Raw genomic sequence first — 13731 nt, forward strand, 5'->3', positions numbered from 1 at the left:
TCTCCTGGATGCTTGTCCAATAAACATATTGATCATCATGTAATGGTACTGTGCTTTCAGACAACAGTCTTTTAAACTCTAAAATATATGAGAAACTTGTATATTGTTTTACTAACTCAGGTATACTTATGTTTTGTAAACATCACTAAGATTGTCCACATCATCATGTTGCCATCCCTGCTGTCTATTTTGATTAATTTTTCCAAACTTTCTTATCACACTGCGCTCCATACTTATCCGCCGAATCATCATTAACAAATTTTAAGGAATACTTATCAACATAATATATTATTATGGTGTTTCCTAACTTGGTTGTTGATGACCTAGTGTTTTGTGAAAATGTTGAGCATTGGTGGCCTCGGCTTTTTTTATCATTGGAGTGGATTGAAAAACGGGTATCCTAGTGTTTTTATGAAAATTTGCTGGTAGGGTGTTTTGCAAAAAAAATATTAATGTTGTTGATGGTCTAGTGTTATTATTTGACTGATTGGAGGGACCACTCCAGTGGCCTAGGAGGTCAGAGCTTTTGCCTCGGATGCGAGAGGTCGTAGGTTCTAGCCCCGGCCGAGTCATACAAAAGACGAATACCAATGGAACTAGCAGCTGCCTCGCTTGGTGCTCAGCATTAAGAAGTTAGTGTTAGGACTGGTCGGCCTGGTGTCGAGATAATGTGACTGCGAGGGACATGATGCCACGTGTCTGCGGCATGATACCCCAGTGCTGGACATCACTATAAACTGCCACACTGCAAACATCGTAGCGATATGACTCATATTCTTGAAGTTAGGTTAAAAATCCAAAACACGCACACGTGTGTGCACACACACTCTCTCTCTCTCTCTCTCACACACACACACACACACACACACACACAGACTAATACAAACATGGATTGGAGGGTGACTGATCTAAGACTTTTATTAAAAGTTTGGGGGTCAGTTGGTATCTTTATGACAAACCGATTTGTCGGAGCTTGGTCTTCCTGAGGCGTGGTGAAAATATGGACGGTATTTGGTGAAAAAGTGGTTTTGTTTTTCCAATGTTCGCGAATGTATAATTGAAATTCGTTTTTATTAAATTAGTGAGTGCATTTTATATGTGAATGAAGGACAAACTTTCATTTCAAAGTCAGTTAAATATTGCTTTGCAGCCTTTTGTAAACTCACGGAAGGCGTATCATGAAGATGCAATAATGAAACGAATAAAATCTTACAAATGTTATTAGTTTTATAAGCAAACTATTCTTAACAGCTTTTGCTGACCGTTTTCTCTATGACAAAAATAACAATTCATGTGGATTTTACGTTTTGGGTGTAGAAAGTAATATTTGATAAATCGGTTACAATGTGCGTCAAAAAGCTTTGTGTTCGCAAAGTAATCGATCTTCATGAAGTATGTATAAGTCACTGGCTTCTCTTATCGGCAAACACTTGAAAGGAGACTCTCACAAGCTGTTTAAAGAAAGAGACAATAAATGATAGGGTTACATAACCCGTAATTGAATCAGATTAAAAAAAAAGATAGTTGCCTAGATCTAATACCCTGTAGCAAATCTGCCATCTCTTTAACCCTGCCGACACCACGGATAGCTATCGTACGTTCACTGAGATGTATTTATCAACCGTCTTCATGTTGAACACACGAACCCGCGAGCATACTAATTAGAGAGGCAAACAATGTCAGGCAGGTATAAAATGGTTGTTATTTGGTAAAATATAAAAAATTACAATTGTCTTGAAGTATATGATTAAAAAATTACCTATCGTCGTGACAAAGTTTTCGTGATGGAAGAGTACTCGTCAGAAACTTTTTTTTTTTCGCTCTCACTAAATATTAATTAATCGTTGATATGTTCGGCTAGGGTATACACTACTTAAGTGAAAACGTTATCACTTTTTCGTAAAGATTTCGATAAAATTAGACACACAAATCCTTGTGAGGGAAACTTTTTCGCATTTTCGTGAAAGTTTTTTTCTGGACATCGATGACCATTGACATATATCGTTCAAGCCCAAACTAAAGGAAAAGACTTCACTGATCGAATATATATACCTTAACACCCTCGACAACTTCTCTCACTATTCGTAGAAGAGACACAAATAAATATGACCACTTAGGTGGCCTAGAGGTTAGAGCGTCCGCCTCGGAAGCGGGAGGTCGTGGGTTCGAACCCCGGCCGAGTCATACCAAAAACTTACAAAAATGATACAAACAGCTGCCTCGCTTGGCGCTCAGCATTAAGAAGTTAGTGTTAGGACTGGTCGGTCTGGTGTCAGGATAATGTGACTTGGTGGGACATCATGATACACGTCTGCAACATGATGCTCCACCTAAACATCACTATAAGCTGCCACACTAAAGACATCGTAGTGATATGACTGAAAAAAATTGTTAATGCTACGTTAAAAATCCTGATCACACACACACACACACACACACACACGCGCGCGCGCGCGCGCGCACACACACGGTATTAGCGACATTCAAGAACTAGGAGAATGCGTGTATCATAGCTTAGTTATCTTCTATGACTAGTGTCACGATAGAAAATGAACGTGCAACTTGAAAATATAAGAGAATGCACTATATTGTTCCAAACAAAAATGTGATAAAATAATTTGAACACGCAGTTTAAAGATTATTGTAGTCATTGCATATTTACATTGCATACAGTAACTGCTTAACAACACCATCATCTTAATCTGTTTTAGCTCACATGACACTAAGTCTATGCTTATGGCATTGTCCTGCGTCTGTCACATCGAATTCAATATCCAATAATTTTAATATCCACAAGTATAATATTCATTATTCACTTCGATTTCTTTAATCAAAGTAATTGAACATATTCCTGTGTGTGACATATTATTATACTCTTTTGTAATTATTTTAATTTTATACTTTAAATCGAGTTGAAAATACTATTATTCAAAATTATTTAAACCATCTAGCGGCAGTACCAGACAAACTTGATTACATAGCTTTCAGAGAAATATATCGTTGGATTGGGGTTATAGGGTCTGCATCATTTACCTCAGGGAACCTGTTGCCGCACAATAATCTGGATTCTCTGCAACATTTGTTTTGTATGACAGAAAACGTTTCCTTAAATTCATATGCTTATTTTTCTCTGCTACTAAAAAAATACCGCAAACCTTAATTAATAACATACAAGCGTGCGACAACCGTTTACACACAGTAATTCATGCAAATCCTTTAAAATTATTAACTATCAAGTACCAACTAGAAAACCTACTAAGTAAATTAGTAAACACACACACACACACACACACACACACATATATATATATATATATATATATATATATATATATATATATATATATATATATATATATATATATATACAATTTACTCAGTAAGTAACATCAGCTCACATGAGCTATTTTACCGAATGAAAACATTAATTAACTAATATACGTCAACATATATATTTATAATCAAGCATTTTTATAGTGGTAAAATTACACTTCTGTATTAAAACTGCTGTGTACCCCTCCTCCTTTATAATTTATGTTTTGCTAATCAATGCAGGAAAATCACTTTACATTAAAAATTCTGCTCACTCTTCAGTATGTGTAGTGTTATTATACACATGCGTAATGGCTGGCCAACACACACTTGAGATAATCCCTTCCCCCCCGCCCATATAATTTCTCTATAAAAATTCAGTGCGGAGAAGTCAATTTACATCAAGAGAATATACTGAGTACTTATATTTAGTGTAGAAATATACGGGCTAAAAATGGTTGATAAATGCATCCTTAAGATATTTTTCACATGGGTACCGATTTTAAATATACTAGAGCAATACTATGCAAAACATACAAAAGCACACAAATGAGGCAAGTGTTAATGCGTCAAGAGCATATAACTAATATACGCATCATCCAAGTGAGGAAAAGTAATCCAAAACCATGCATAAGCGACACAAGCCAACATTTATGGCAATCAATGGCTACAATCAAAGATACAGTACTATAAACTAAAATGCTAAACATGAATCCGATTAGGATAGCAGCAGCAGCTTATTTACTTGTGTTTATATATGTAATATTTACACAATGAGCTCCCAGACCATAAATGGATTTAAAGTTGCTAAAATCTGAGGCTGATCGTAAACTGTTGGGAAGAGAATTAAAAAAAATAGTTTTTCTGCTGTTGACCTATATGATTGTAACCCATACCTGGGTGCTTCTACATTGGGATCTCCACACTGTTTACATACCTACAAAAGTACGAGATTTTTAAAAAAACGATCACTGATTGTTGGATGGTTTTTGTTTAATTTTGAACACATCAAGTTCCACGGTAATCATCATTCGTGTGTGGAGAGTTGATACATTTGCCAGAGTAAAATTTCTTGAAATCATTGAAGACAAATCTCAGAGCCTTTTCATTGAGATTTTCTCGTTTATATTAAACAGACTGCTAAAATACTAGGTTAGGAGACAGTATTTAAAGTTTTCCAATGAAAGAGTGGTACAATCAGTCTTCCTTTAGTTGAAATTTTACCTTCCAATTCGTCTGAGCACATTTAGTTGTTAACATGTTTCCTGATATATTTTAGTGATTTGCTGATTTAAGTTTCGCATAAAGTCCAAAGTGACTCCAGTTGTCTTGCCGCGTCTTCACAAGATATATACACTCGCTGGAGGAGAAAGTCTCAAGCTGTTTGTTGGTTTTCTTTCCATTTGCAATAGCTTGAAACTTATCGGGGTTTGCTTTCATTTCATTGTTGGTAAACCGCCTAATCAAAGTATTTCAATCGGTTTCCAAAAATATATTGCATAATACTAAAGTTGTAGTAAGCGCATTGTCACCGGCATAGTTGTATAGATCAGAATCGTTTATGAAGAAGAGTAACGGGAACATCTCTTGTTTTCGTTAGCAAAAAGTATATCCGTTGTTGAATCAACAATAGTCTTGATTTATTTTATGGTATGCGATCATTGATAACTTGGGTCTAAATGTAAACAAAATATATCCTTATTTACCGTCGCATAAAGCACCACGGTCATTTTTGTTTGTTCTACTTATTACTCATAGCAAACTGCATGGATCCATATCTACCTGAGAATAAACGGTGTGTAATGCCAATTGATTGGAAGTTAGTTTCGCTCATTCTTCTTTTGTTCGTGATTCAATAAACTATGACTGAATCGACTACTAGTAAATTATACGTGTATGGTTTAATTAAACGGAATAATTGCATATCATTATATTCCAATATAAGTGTGCCCATCTTACTAGCACAGTCTTTGGCGACTTAACTCATAATGGAGTATCTGAATGACGAAAATACCCATATTTAGTTTTTCTCCTCCACTTATTATTATAATGATAATAATACTGTTTTTGACATAAATACACGTGCCAGTAGTTTCAAAAGTTGATTCAAAAAGCGTGGTACTGAACATCTTGTTGGTCTAGTAAAATGAACTGCATATAATCCCCCACCCACCAACCAAAATCAAGAAAACACAATCGAAAAGAAATGATTAAAAACAGTTATTGATCATCCAATTTTACTTTATTAATTTATTAATTTATTTTATTATAACTCTTTCACATTATGGGGGCAAAAACGTGGTACGGCTATTGTAGCACTGCTGTCTCTCGCCAGCTGAAGAGACATAGTGCGTAAAAAAATATTTTAAAAAAATAAAAATTAAAAATGTTTTGCAGTTTTCCGTAACCGCCAAAAATACCTATAAAAGTAGACCGGAGACTAATTTTTGTTAGCAAATAAAACCGGAAGTACATACTGCGCATGACGACATAGTTGGTAATGTAAACAGTTGAACATTTCGTGTAACGTTAGCTTGAGCTTTGGAAGCCTTTCTTTAAAGATCAAGAAAAATGTCATACAGGGATTTGAGAAGTACGACCGATTTTTGATTGTTTTTATTGTATTTTTTATAATGAGAAAGAACTGAGCGGTTTAAAAAGGTTGCAGGGGCAGTATCCATGAAACTATACATGGTATCATGGATCTTGCATTGCCTCGAATCTTAGGTAGACTTTTACCTTCAGCGTTTATGAAAGTGATCATACTATTGTATAATAAAGAATTTAAAGTTTATCTCTTAAACCTGTTGAAAGTGTACGATGCATCAGTATAAAGAAACCATGGGATTCGAAGTATGCACTAAAAACGGGTTGGGTAGTTCCAGTTTTTCATATGATCTTCCCCACCCCATGTTATGTATTTGGACAGCAGAGCTGAGGTGGGAGTTCAGAGCTCATCCTCTATTAAAAACGTGGAATTCGTCGAAATTGTATGATAGCAGAATAGGATAGTTGCTTACTACCAGGCCTTGTAATGTTGAGTGACCTTATATCGAGCACAACCTGCACACAATTTATTAGGAATGAATAATTTTTTTCAGACATAACAATTCAAACATATTTCATTGCTTTAATAAGCTGAGAGATCAGCTAAGATAAATTGTTTACAAAATGGACTTTTCATTGATGTCAGAGGTCAAATGGTCACATGATAACAAACAACCTGTGAAGGTAAAAACAAATGATAGTTTGATTGCAGTTGAATAAAATAGGCATGCAGATTTGTGAAGGCAATTGTTCTAGTTTGGTCTGTTCTTAGAAACAAATATTGCTGATTATTTCTAATCTCTAAGTAAAATAAGATGCAATTTGAAATTAATAAATGAAGAAATTAAAAAAAAGTAAAGAAAAATAGGAAAAGAAGCCTTGTTTAAGAATGTACATGAAACAGCCATTGGCTCACAGACCTACAACACTCCACATTAGAACTTAATTCACTTAAACGACATGTTTTGCATGAAAACCAGTCTTATCTGACCTGGATTCTAGACCTAAATTTATGTCAATAGTTACATTCTGTTTGTGAAATTCATGCCATATTCTTAATTGATCAGTTTTTAATTTTATGAGATCGCATTTCATGAAAGACCATGTTTTGCTGGCAGAAGAGATGGTCTATCAAGAGATTTGACTCGATAAAAGCTTTACTGACAGTTATTCTCAAACTCTTTCACAATATTCTATGAGAAAGCAAATATACAAGGCATCACTAACACAGAATAAACCCCAGAATAAATATTTTATTGATTCTTCCTAAATTTTACTGATGATGCCAAAATCTAACTGAAGCTGGTTTTCATCTTCTAATTCAGCATTTATTATTCATTAAGGTCAACTCAGAACAGTAACAATTGTATTAAAATAACATATCATTTTCATTTATGTATTTGATTTCCTGCTTTCATGTCACTTATTCCTCTGCCATTATGTGTAGGGAGCTAATATTTTGTGATTCCAGAGATGATTTTTGAACATTTTTTACACCCATCAACGAATGAACTACCCCATACCTTTCATATTTGTCTGAATTTGCAGTATAGAAAGTGCACATCACAACCTCTCTTGATCATACTTAGCCATTTGTGTTCATTTATCCTGCATTTCTGGTACTTTTTAGTCTTATCTTGATATGTGCAATTACACATTTTCTTGTCAACATCTAATTTCTGCCAGCTGACAGCTGCACATCTTGCAGATACTTCCACATGTTTACTATTGTTACTGCACAAGTTTATCAGTGATGATATAAATATGAAAACACAGTTTCGGTCATGTCATTAGGTGCCAGGGTCGGAGGATTTACTCTGGCAGCTTTGCAGGTAGCAACCACCTATAGTCAGTAAATCAATAAATGTTTTTGAAGTAAAAAAATATAAAATGCCCTCCTATTTTGCGGAAACCCATGTACTTGTAAAATTAATGACTACACTGCAGTTTGGTAACATTTCCAATTAGTCACTAATAGCCTGAGACTCTATACCTTTTGTTTATCGTCAGTAATGAAATTTGTGCTTGGGTGCAGTACATCTAGGCCTATAAATCAGCTCCTCACCCATGATGATACTGATTTTCAGCTTAGGGGCAGATATCAACTCTTCATTATATGTTGCAAATATCTGCAGCCAATTTTGATGAAGATTTTATACACTTACCGCTGTTTCTCATGGCTGTGGAGCTACCATGAGCTGTCGAGTTTCTTTGGTGACATGTACCTTATATTTCCAGAGCAAACCCTATGTTTTGTGACTTGTAAATCCACGTGGAATAGCAAACCCATCTGTCCTGTGGCCATTTTGAATTTCACGCTAGATATAGCGGTTACTAATTGCTGGTATGTGTCTAAAATGTACGCATGTTTGTTAGGGAAAGATATGCATGCAGCAGAATTGCACATTTTAATGAACAGGTGACATCAAACCCACATATTGTCTATCATTATCAACATAGATTTGGGGGGGGGGGGTGATTTATCGGACTACAGTACACCAGTCTGGTTCCACAGGCTTGAAGACTGTTTTAGCAATGATGATACTAATCACATAGTAAACAAAGCAGTTAGCCTTTAAAAAAAATGCTAACACACAACAACTGCTTAAAAAGTTTGATAATGACCAGCTGCCCTATTGGATTTGTGTCTGCAGGGTTTCATTGATTGGCAAAAATCACTAACCACAGAATAGAGCCTCAGCATTAAGTTTGAGCTCTGAGTACATAATCTGATAAGTTGTTTACTCAATTGTTTTACTCAAACTCCATTCAAAAGGCACTGATTACATTTCAGATGTAGTACAGGTTTACATGGCTGTTCATAATTTGATAACATTTAAAATTATTAATGATACTTAGCTTTCTTTTTCATTTGTATTTTATTTTTGTAGCTTTCTTTTTCATTAGTAATTTATATTTTTAATGTACTAACAACGATTTTTCTCAAAGTATTATTATGTTTGTTCCATTTTCAGATTTTACAGAAATGATGAGGGCTTTAGGATATCATAGGCTAATTTCCATGGAAAATTTTCGCTCTCCCAATTTTTTACTTGTTGCTGAAGTTTTAAAATGGCTTGTAAAAAGGTAATGTAGCATGTTGTTTCACATCAGTCACTTTTGGGGTATTTTCTTACATTCTAACAAATCCAATATATATTGGAAAAAGCATTAGTTGATGCAATTCACCAATTCTGTTTTTGTTAACTTAGAGACTTAATTATAAAACTGCAACACACTTTTGCAGTTAGGCATTAATTCTTTCCTCCCTACTTCCAGAACTTCCAGTTTCAGGTACTGAACTCTCAGTTTTGAAAATTTGTTTTACAGTTGTCTGTGTACTGTATTCTCAGTTTTGGAGAAATGTGGTCTTGGTCTTAGAGCTATGCTGAATGCATAAATTTCATATCTTAATGTTTTCAAGGCATGCAAGGGAATTGTTTATTTTAAAATCACTTGAGAATCATATTGACAGTGAGTCCACATTTTATCCAACATGACTGAGACAGTCTGGAAGTTAACTTTGCCACTAGTTGCGAAACTTGTTTCATTACAGTTTGGGATTCTTCATTAATTAAATGTCATAGGGATTCCAGACAGAACTTTCAAAACGACCCCAGTACCCATCATAATTGAACTGGATTTATCTGTCAGCACAACACACTGACATCCCCCATATTTAATTGAAGTAAGTCCATTCAGACCCCACCAAAGGCTTCAGTTTTTGGAACAGTCCAGATAAGAAATGTCATAGGTCAAATATTGGTTCTCAGATTTTTCAAGGTAAGACCTACAATTTTATTTTAATAAGTATATAATTCAACACAAATAAATGAATGATAGTTTGCTAAAATGGAATTATCACACAAACCCATCGGATTAATAGTTGGGCAAAACATGTTGTAAAGAGAAAACACAGGTTATACTCACTGATCTATATTGACATTGCAGTTTTAAGGGAAAATGTGCTCTTGCAAAGATTTGCATGCGGAAAGCAAGCATTAATGTGTTTTGAGAATATAAAGCATTCAAGATAGATAGAAAAATGTGTGGGGAGGTCACATCTCCATAGGTCCCCACTGACTGTCCTGGTCAGTAGAGAGAAAATTAAAAGTATAAGCAGGGAAGGAAAGATTTGGAACAGTGAATGGTGTTCAGTTGTGGCCATGTTTAGTTGTTATAGATATTGATGACTTATAGATGGAAACTTTGTGTAAATTCATGGAGCCAAAATGTGGAGTGATATTTTGACCAGGATACAAGTGGAAAAATTGACATTGGTTTGAGTTCCTAATGTAGTGCAATGATGGAACTATAGAACTAAGAGAGAGCTGAATAATAGGACTTGAATCATTTTTCTTTTTTTGTTTCATTAAATATTTATCATCACAAGAGGTAGTGCTAGTGTGAATGTGTGAGTGTGTGCATTATTAGTGTTATATGTCAGTAACGTAATATTATTCATGTATTTTTCAGTTTTTGTCTTTGTCTCTTGAGTGACTATTACCTGTCTCAAACATTCACCATCCGTTATCTTAAGTATCGGTTTAAGTGTATTGATTGAGTTCATGACAGGATGTTTCAGATATGATCCTAGTGCAGATGTGCATTGCTTGTTTCAGATATGACCCTACTGCAGATGTGCATGGAGACACAGACACAGAGCAAGACCGTGTCATATTCATCAAATCTGTCGCAGAGTTTATGGTATGTGCTGAAAATTGTGTGTTCGCCATTCCAGTTTCACATAATTTCTTGAAATATCATGGAAATACATATTCCTGACATCAGGTTGATAAAGACAGGGAAAAAATGTTGGGTCAAGTCATCAGTTGTAGAAAACAATAATGATCGATTATTATACATCAAGCCCCATATGAAGATATACAACTATACAATATGTGTTAGGTTCAGTTTAGTTGAAATTCCAGTAAATGCAACGCAGACTGTATTTGATAAGGATCAGCATCATTTGTTTCTTATTTCTTGAGATTATTTCATGAACTATGTACTGAAGAGTCTTATTGCTAAGTTCATCTTAGGAAGTCATTCAGACAATTGTTGTTTTAGAAATAACTATTGAAATATAAAATATAAATAACAAAAAGATAGCACTTATTTGTTTAATTCTCTATTTTTTCTTGTTTTCATTAATTGTCACTGCATTTTCTGCATTGAGAACTGGTGATAGGAAATTCTGTAAAGTTGTTAGTTGGGCATATGATTTGGTCCTTCATTGTTCATCATACATTCACATCTGTTATTTACAACTTCTGCTTCAAACAGAAACCATCCTTACCAGAAGCTTTTTCAGTTTTGTTTATCTGATGCCAATACACCATCTATGTGAGAATGCTTGCCAGTAGCTTCTCGAGGGTTGGTAGTTCTTTCCGGGGTTTTCCGGGTTTTTCCTCCAACATTAATACTGGATGCCATGTATAGCCTATCCTCTGCTGAAAAATGGTGTTAAACCCACGAACAACAACAACAACAACAACCAATACACCATCAAATATGGCCACCACTAAAGGTTGCTGGAGGTCATAGGGTTAAGTCAAACCAAGACATATAAAAATGGTACTAGCAGTTGCCTCGTTTGGCACTTAGCATTAATTGGTTAGAGTTTCGACTGGACAGCCTGGTGTCAGGATAATGTAAGTGGGTGGGATATGATGCTACATGTTTGTGGCACACACACACACACACACTAAAGAAAGGGAAATAACCGATGGTAGTGTCTCTTGAGAATCACAAGTAACAGATTAAAAAGAAAATTTAAAACACTAGCAGAGCCTGAAAATAGCGGTAGTCCAAGGTCCAGGACCTACTGTTGGACCCAAGAGATAAATTTGTCAGAAGTCCATCAACTCCCCACTTAAAAAAAATTGAAAGTATTCCTTTGCAGTCTTAGCATTGTTTCTTAAGTGAAGTGTTAAATGTCAACAAATATATATGCAAAATTATGTACAAGCAATATTACTCGAAGCCTAGTAACACTTTTGCTTTGTATATGATAGTCAGACTAGAACAACATTTATAGAAAAGTGAGTTAGTACCCTGCCACATAAGTATCAAAGATCCAAGAGCTAAAGTCTAATCTCATTCAAAGGGGTATCACCTTACCACTTGGATCATGACAATTCCAGAGTCATTCACTTGAAGCCTCATTCAATGAGATTCAGTATTTCTGATGTAATGGCAAGCTAAAAAAATGTGTTCACAAGTATTGCATGACTGGTCATACACTGTTAGGCTGATTTAGCCACTGACTAAAACATTAAAATATGAACTGACCGGCAACACTTGGTTCTACACCAGTGAACATAACAGATAATCATTACGGGTCATGAATTTATTTATTTTAATTTTGGTTTCTCATCCATCGGCAAATCTGGAAAGCTGCAGGAACCCAGAAATGAAGAAAATGGCCCCCCAGCCAAAAATAATAAGCCAAATAAGGATGCAAAATATGATGAATGCCATGCTCACACATTAAAGGAAGTCTGGGAAACAAATTGGCTGTGGGTTGAATATGATCAGGATACAGGAAAAATGTGTTCAGCCTTTTTAATCTTGCCTGATTTAGCCAACAGGTTTAGTGCCATATAGCATGATACAACAAAATTTAATGTTGATTTGACTTCAGTTATATTATTCTTGAGTCCTGTGACAGTGAAAACAAAGACCATTTAAGAGTGCTGGGCATTTTATTCATATCAATAAAGATGGAATTTTGTGTGGTTAAATATAAAATGAGAAATTACTGGGGAAGCTTTGTCTTTGAAGAAAATGTTAGATGCATATTCTGAGTTCAGGTTCTCTTTGTCTTCATTTGTGCCCTCACTTTCACAAATATTTTGTCTTTTTTGTCACTTCTGTCATTTTCATTACAAGTTTTTTCCCAAAAAATGAAAACAGCTTTTTATAAATTGTCTACTGACGCTGTAAGTACCAAAGTCAATTATTCTTAAGTAATATTTATTATGAAATATCAATTATATGATAATATTGTCCAAGTCAAACTCGGAGAAAGCTTTGATTACTTTCATGATTGATATATATGTTGTCACCAGTTTAAATACTGTCAAACTAACTCAAGTGCTTACATGCCAAGGCTGACCCAAAGGTAAAAAAGGAGTGCATTCCAGGGGGAAAATGAGGCACATCATCGCATCTTGGACCAGGGGGCATGGGTGCCTGAGAACCCTGTATGTATGTGTGTGTGTTTATAAGTATATATACACATATATTTAGCTCTTGATAATAAAAGAAAAATATAACCAATGCTTTCCTGCTTTCCTCCTGAAACACCTCCTGATTTAAGTATTTAAAGCAAATAATTATATGGCTTTATAAAAGTCCTGAGAAACTAGGCAGCAGATCCAAGCTGATCAGTTGTAATCACACCCAGACACTTCCAGTTGGAAGTCCAGTGCCTTAACCACTAGCCAACTATGGCTACCATGAGTGGGTTATCTCAGTGGTTTCCAGGTAATTACTCCAGGGCATATGGACTGACCCTGGCATACATGCTACATTCATGAATTAACTCCTCTCGTAGTGCCTAGTTAGTGTATATATACTTGAAAGGTGGGACTTTTAACAATTTATAAATTATAAACAGGGAGCTAAACCCCGGATAGTAAGGATATAGCCAGGGGCCAACGTTGGTTATCATAAATGATGACCTTGTAATCATGCCAGATGCATGTATCATATTTTCTGCATGTCTTTGGATAGCAAATAAATGACATAATGTCCAGAATAATTTACAAATCTTTCATGTTATGTCTAACAACAAACAGTGAACAAAAAATCCAAGCCCTGGCATCTAGACTTACATGTATGGTATGAGGCTATCCCATAAGTCAT

General features: G+C 35.1%; 1 protein-coding gene across 1 annotated transcript in view; it reads left to right on the forward strand.

Annotated features, from left to right (window-relative positions):
- Positions 1-5791: 5791 nt before the first annotated feature.
- Positions 5792-13731, forward strand: part of LOC149802787 (intraflagellar transport protein 38-like) — a 37867-nt gene continuing 29927 nt past the window's right edge. Inside the window, exons 1-3 of the mRNA XM_089952218.1 lie at positions 5792-5905; positions 8835-8946; positions 10482-10566. Coding sequence (XP_089808344.1) covers positions 5884-5905; positions 8835-8946; positions 10482-10566 — 219 coding nt within the window. The 5' untranslated portion in view covers positions 5792-5883. The remainder of the gene's footprint in view (positions 5906-8834; positions 8947-10481; positions 10567-13731) is intronic.

The sequence above is a fragment of the Sinohyriopsis cumingii genome, chromosome 3 (genome assembly GCF_028554795.1).
Source record: "Sinohyriopsis cumingii isolate HCF-2022 chromosome 3, ASM2855479v2, whole genome shotgun sequence".
NCBI lineage: Eukaryota > Metazoa > Mollusca > Bivalvia > Unionida > Unionidae > Sinohyriopsis > Sinohyriopsis cumingii.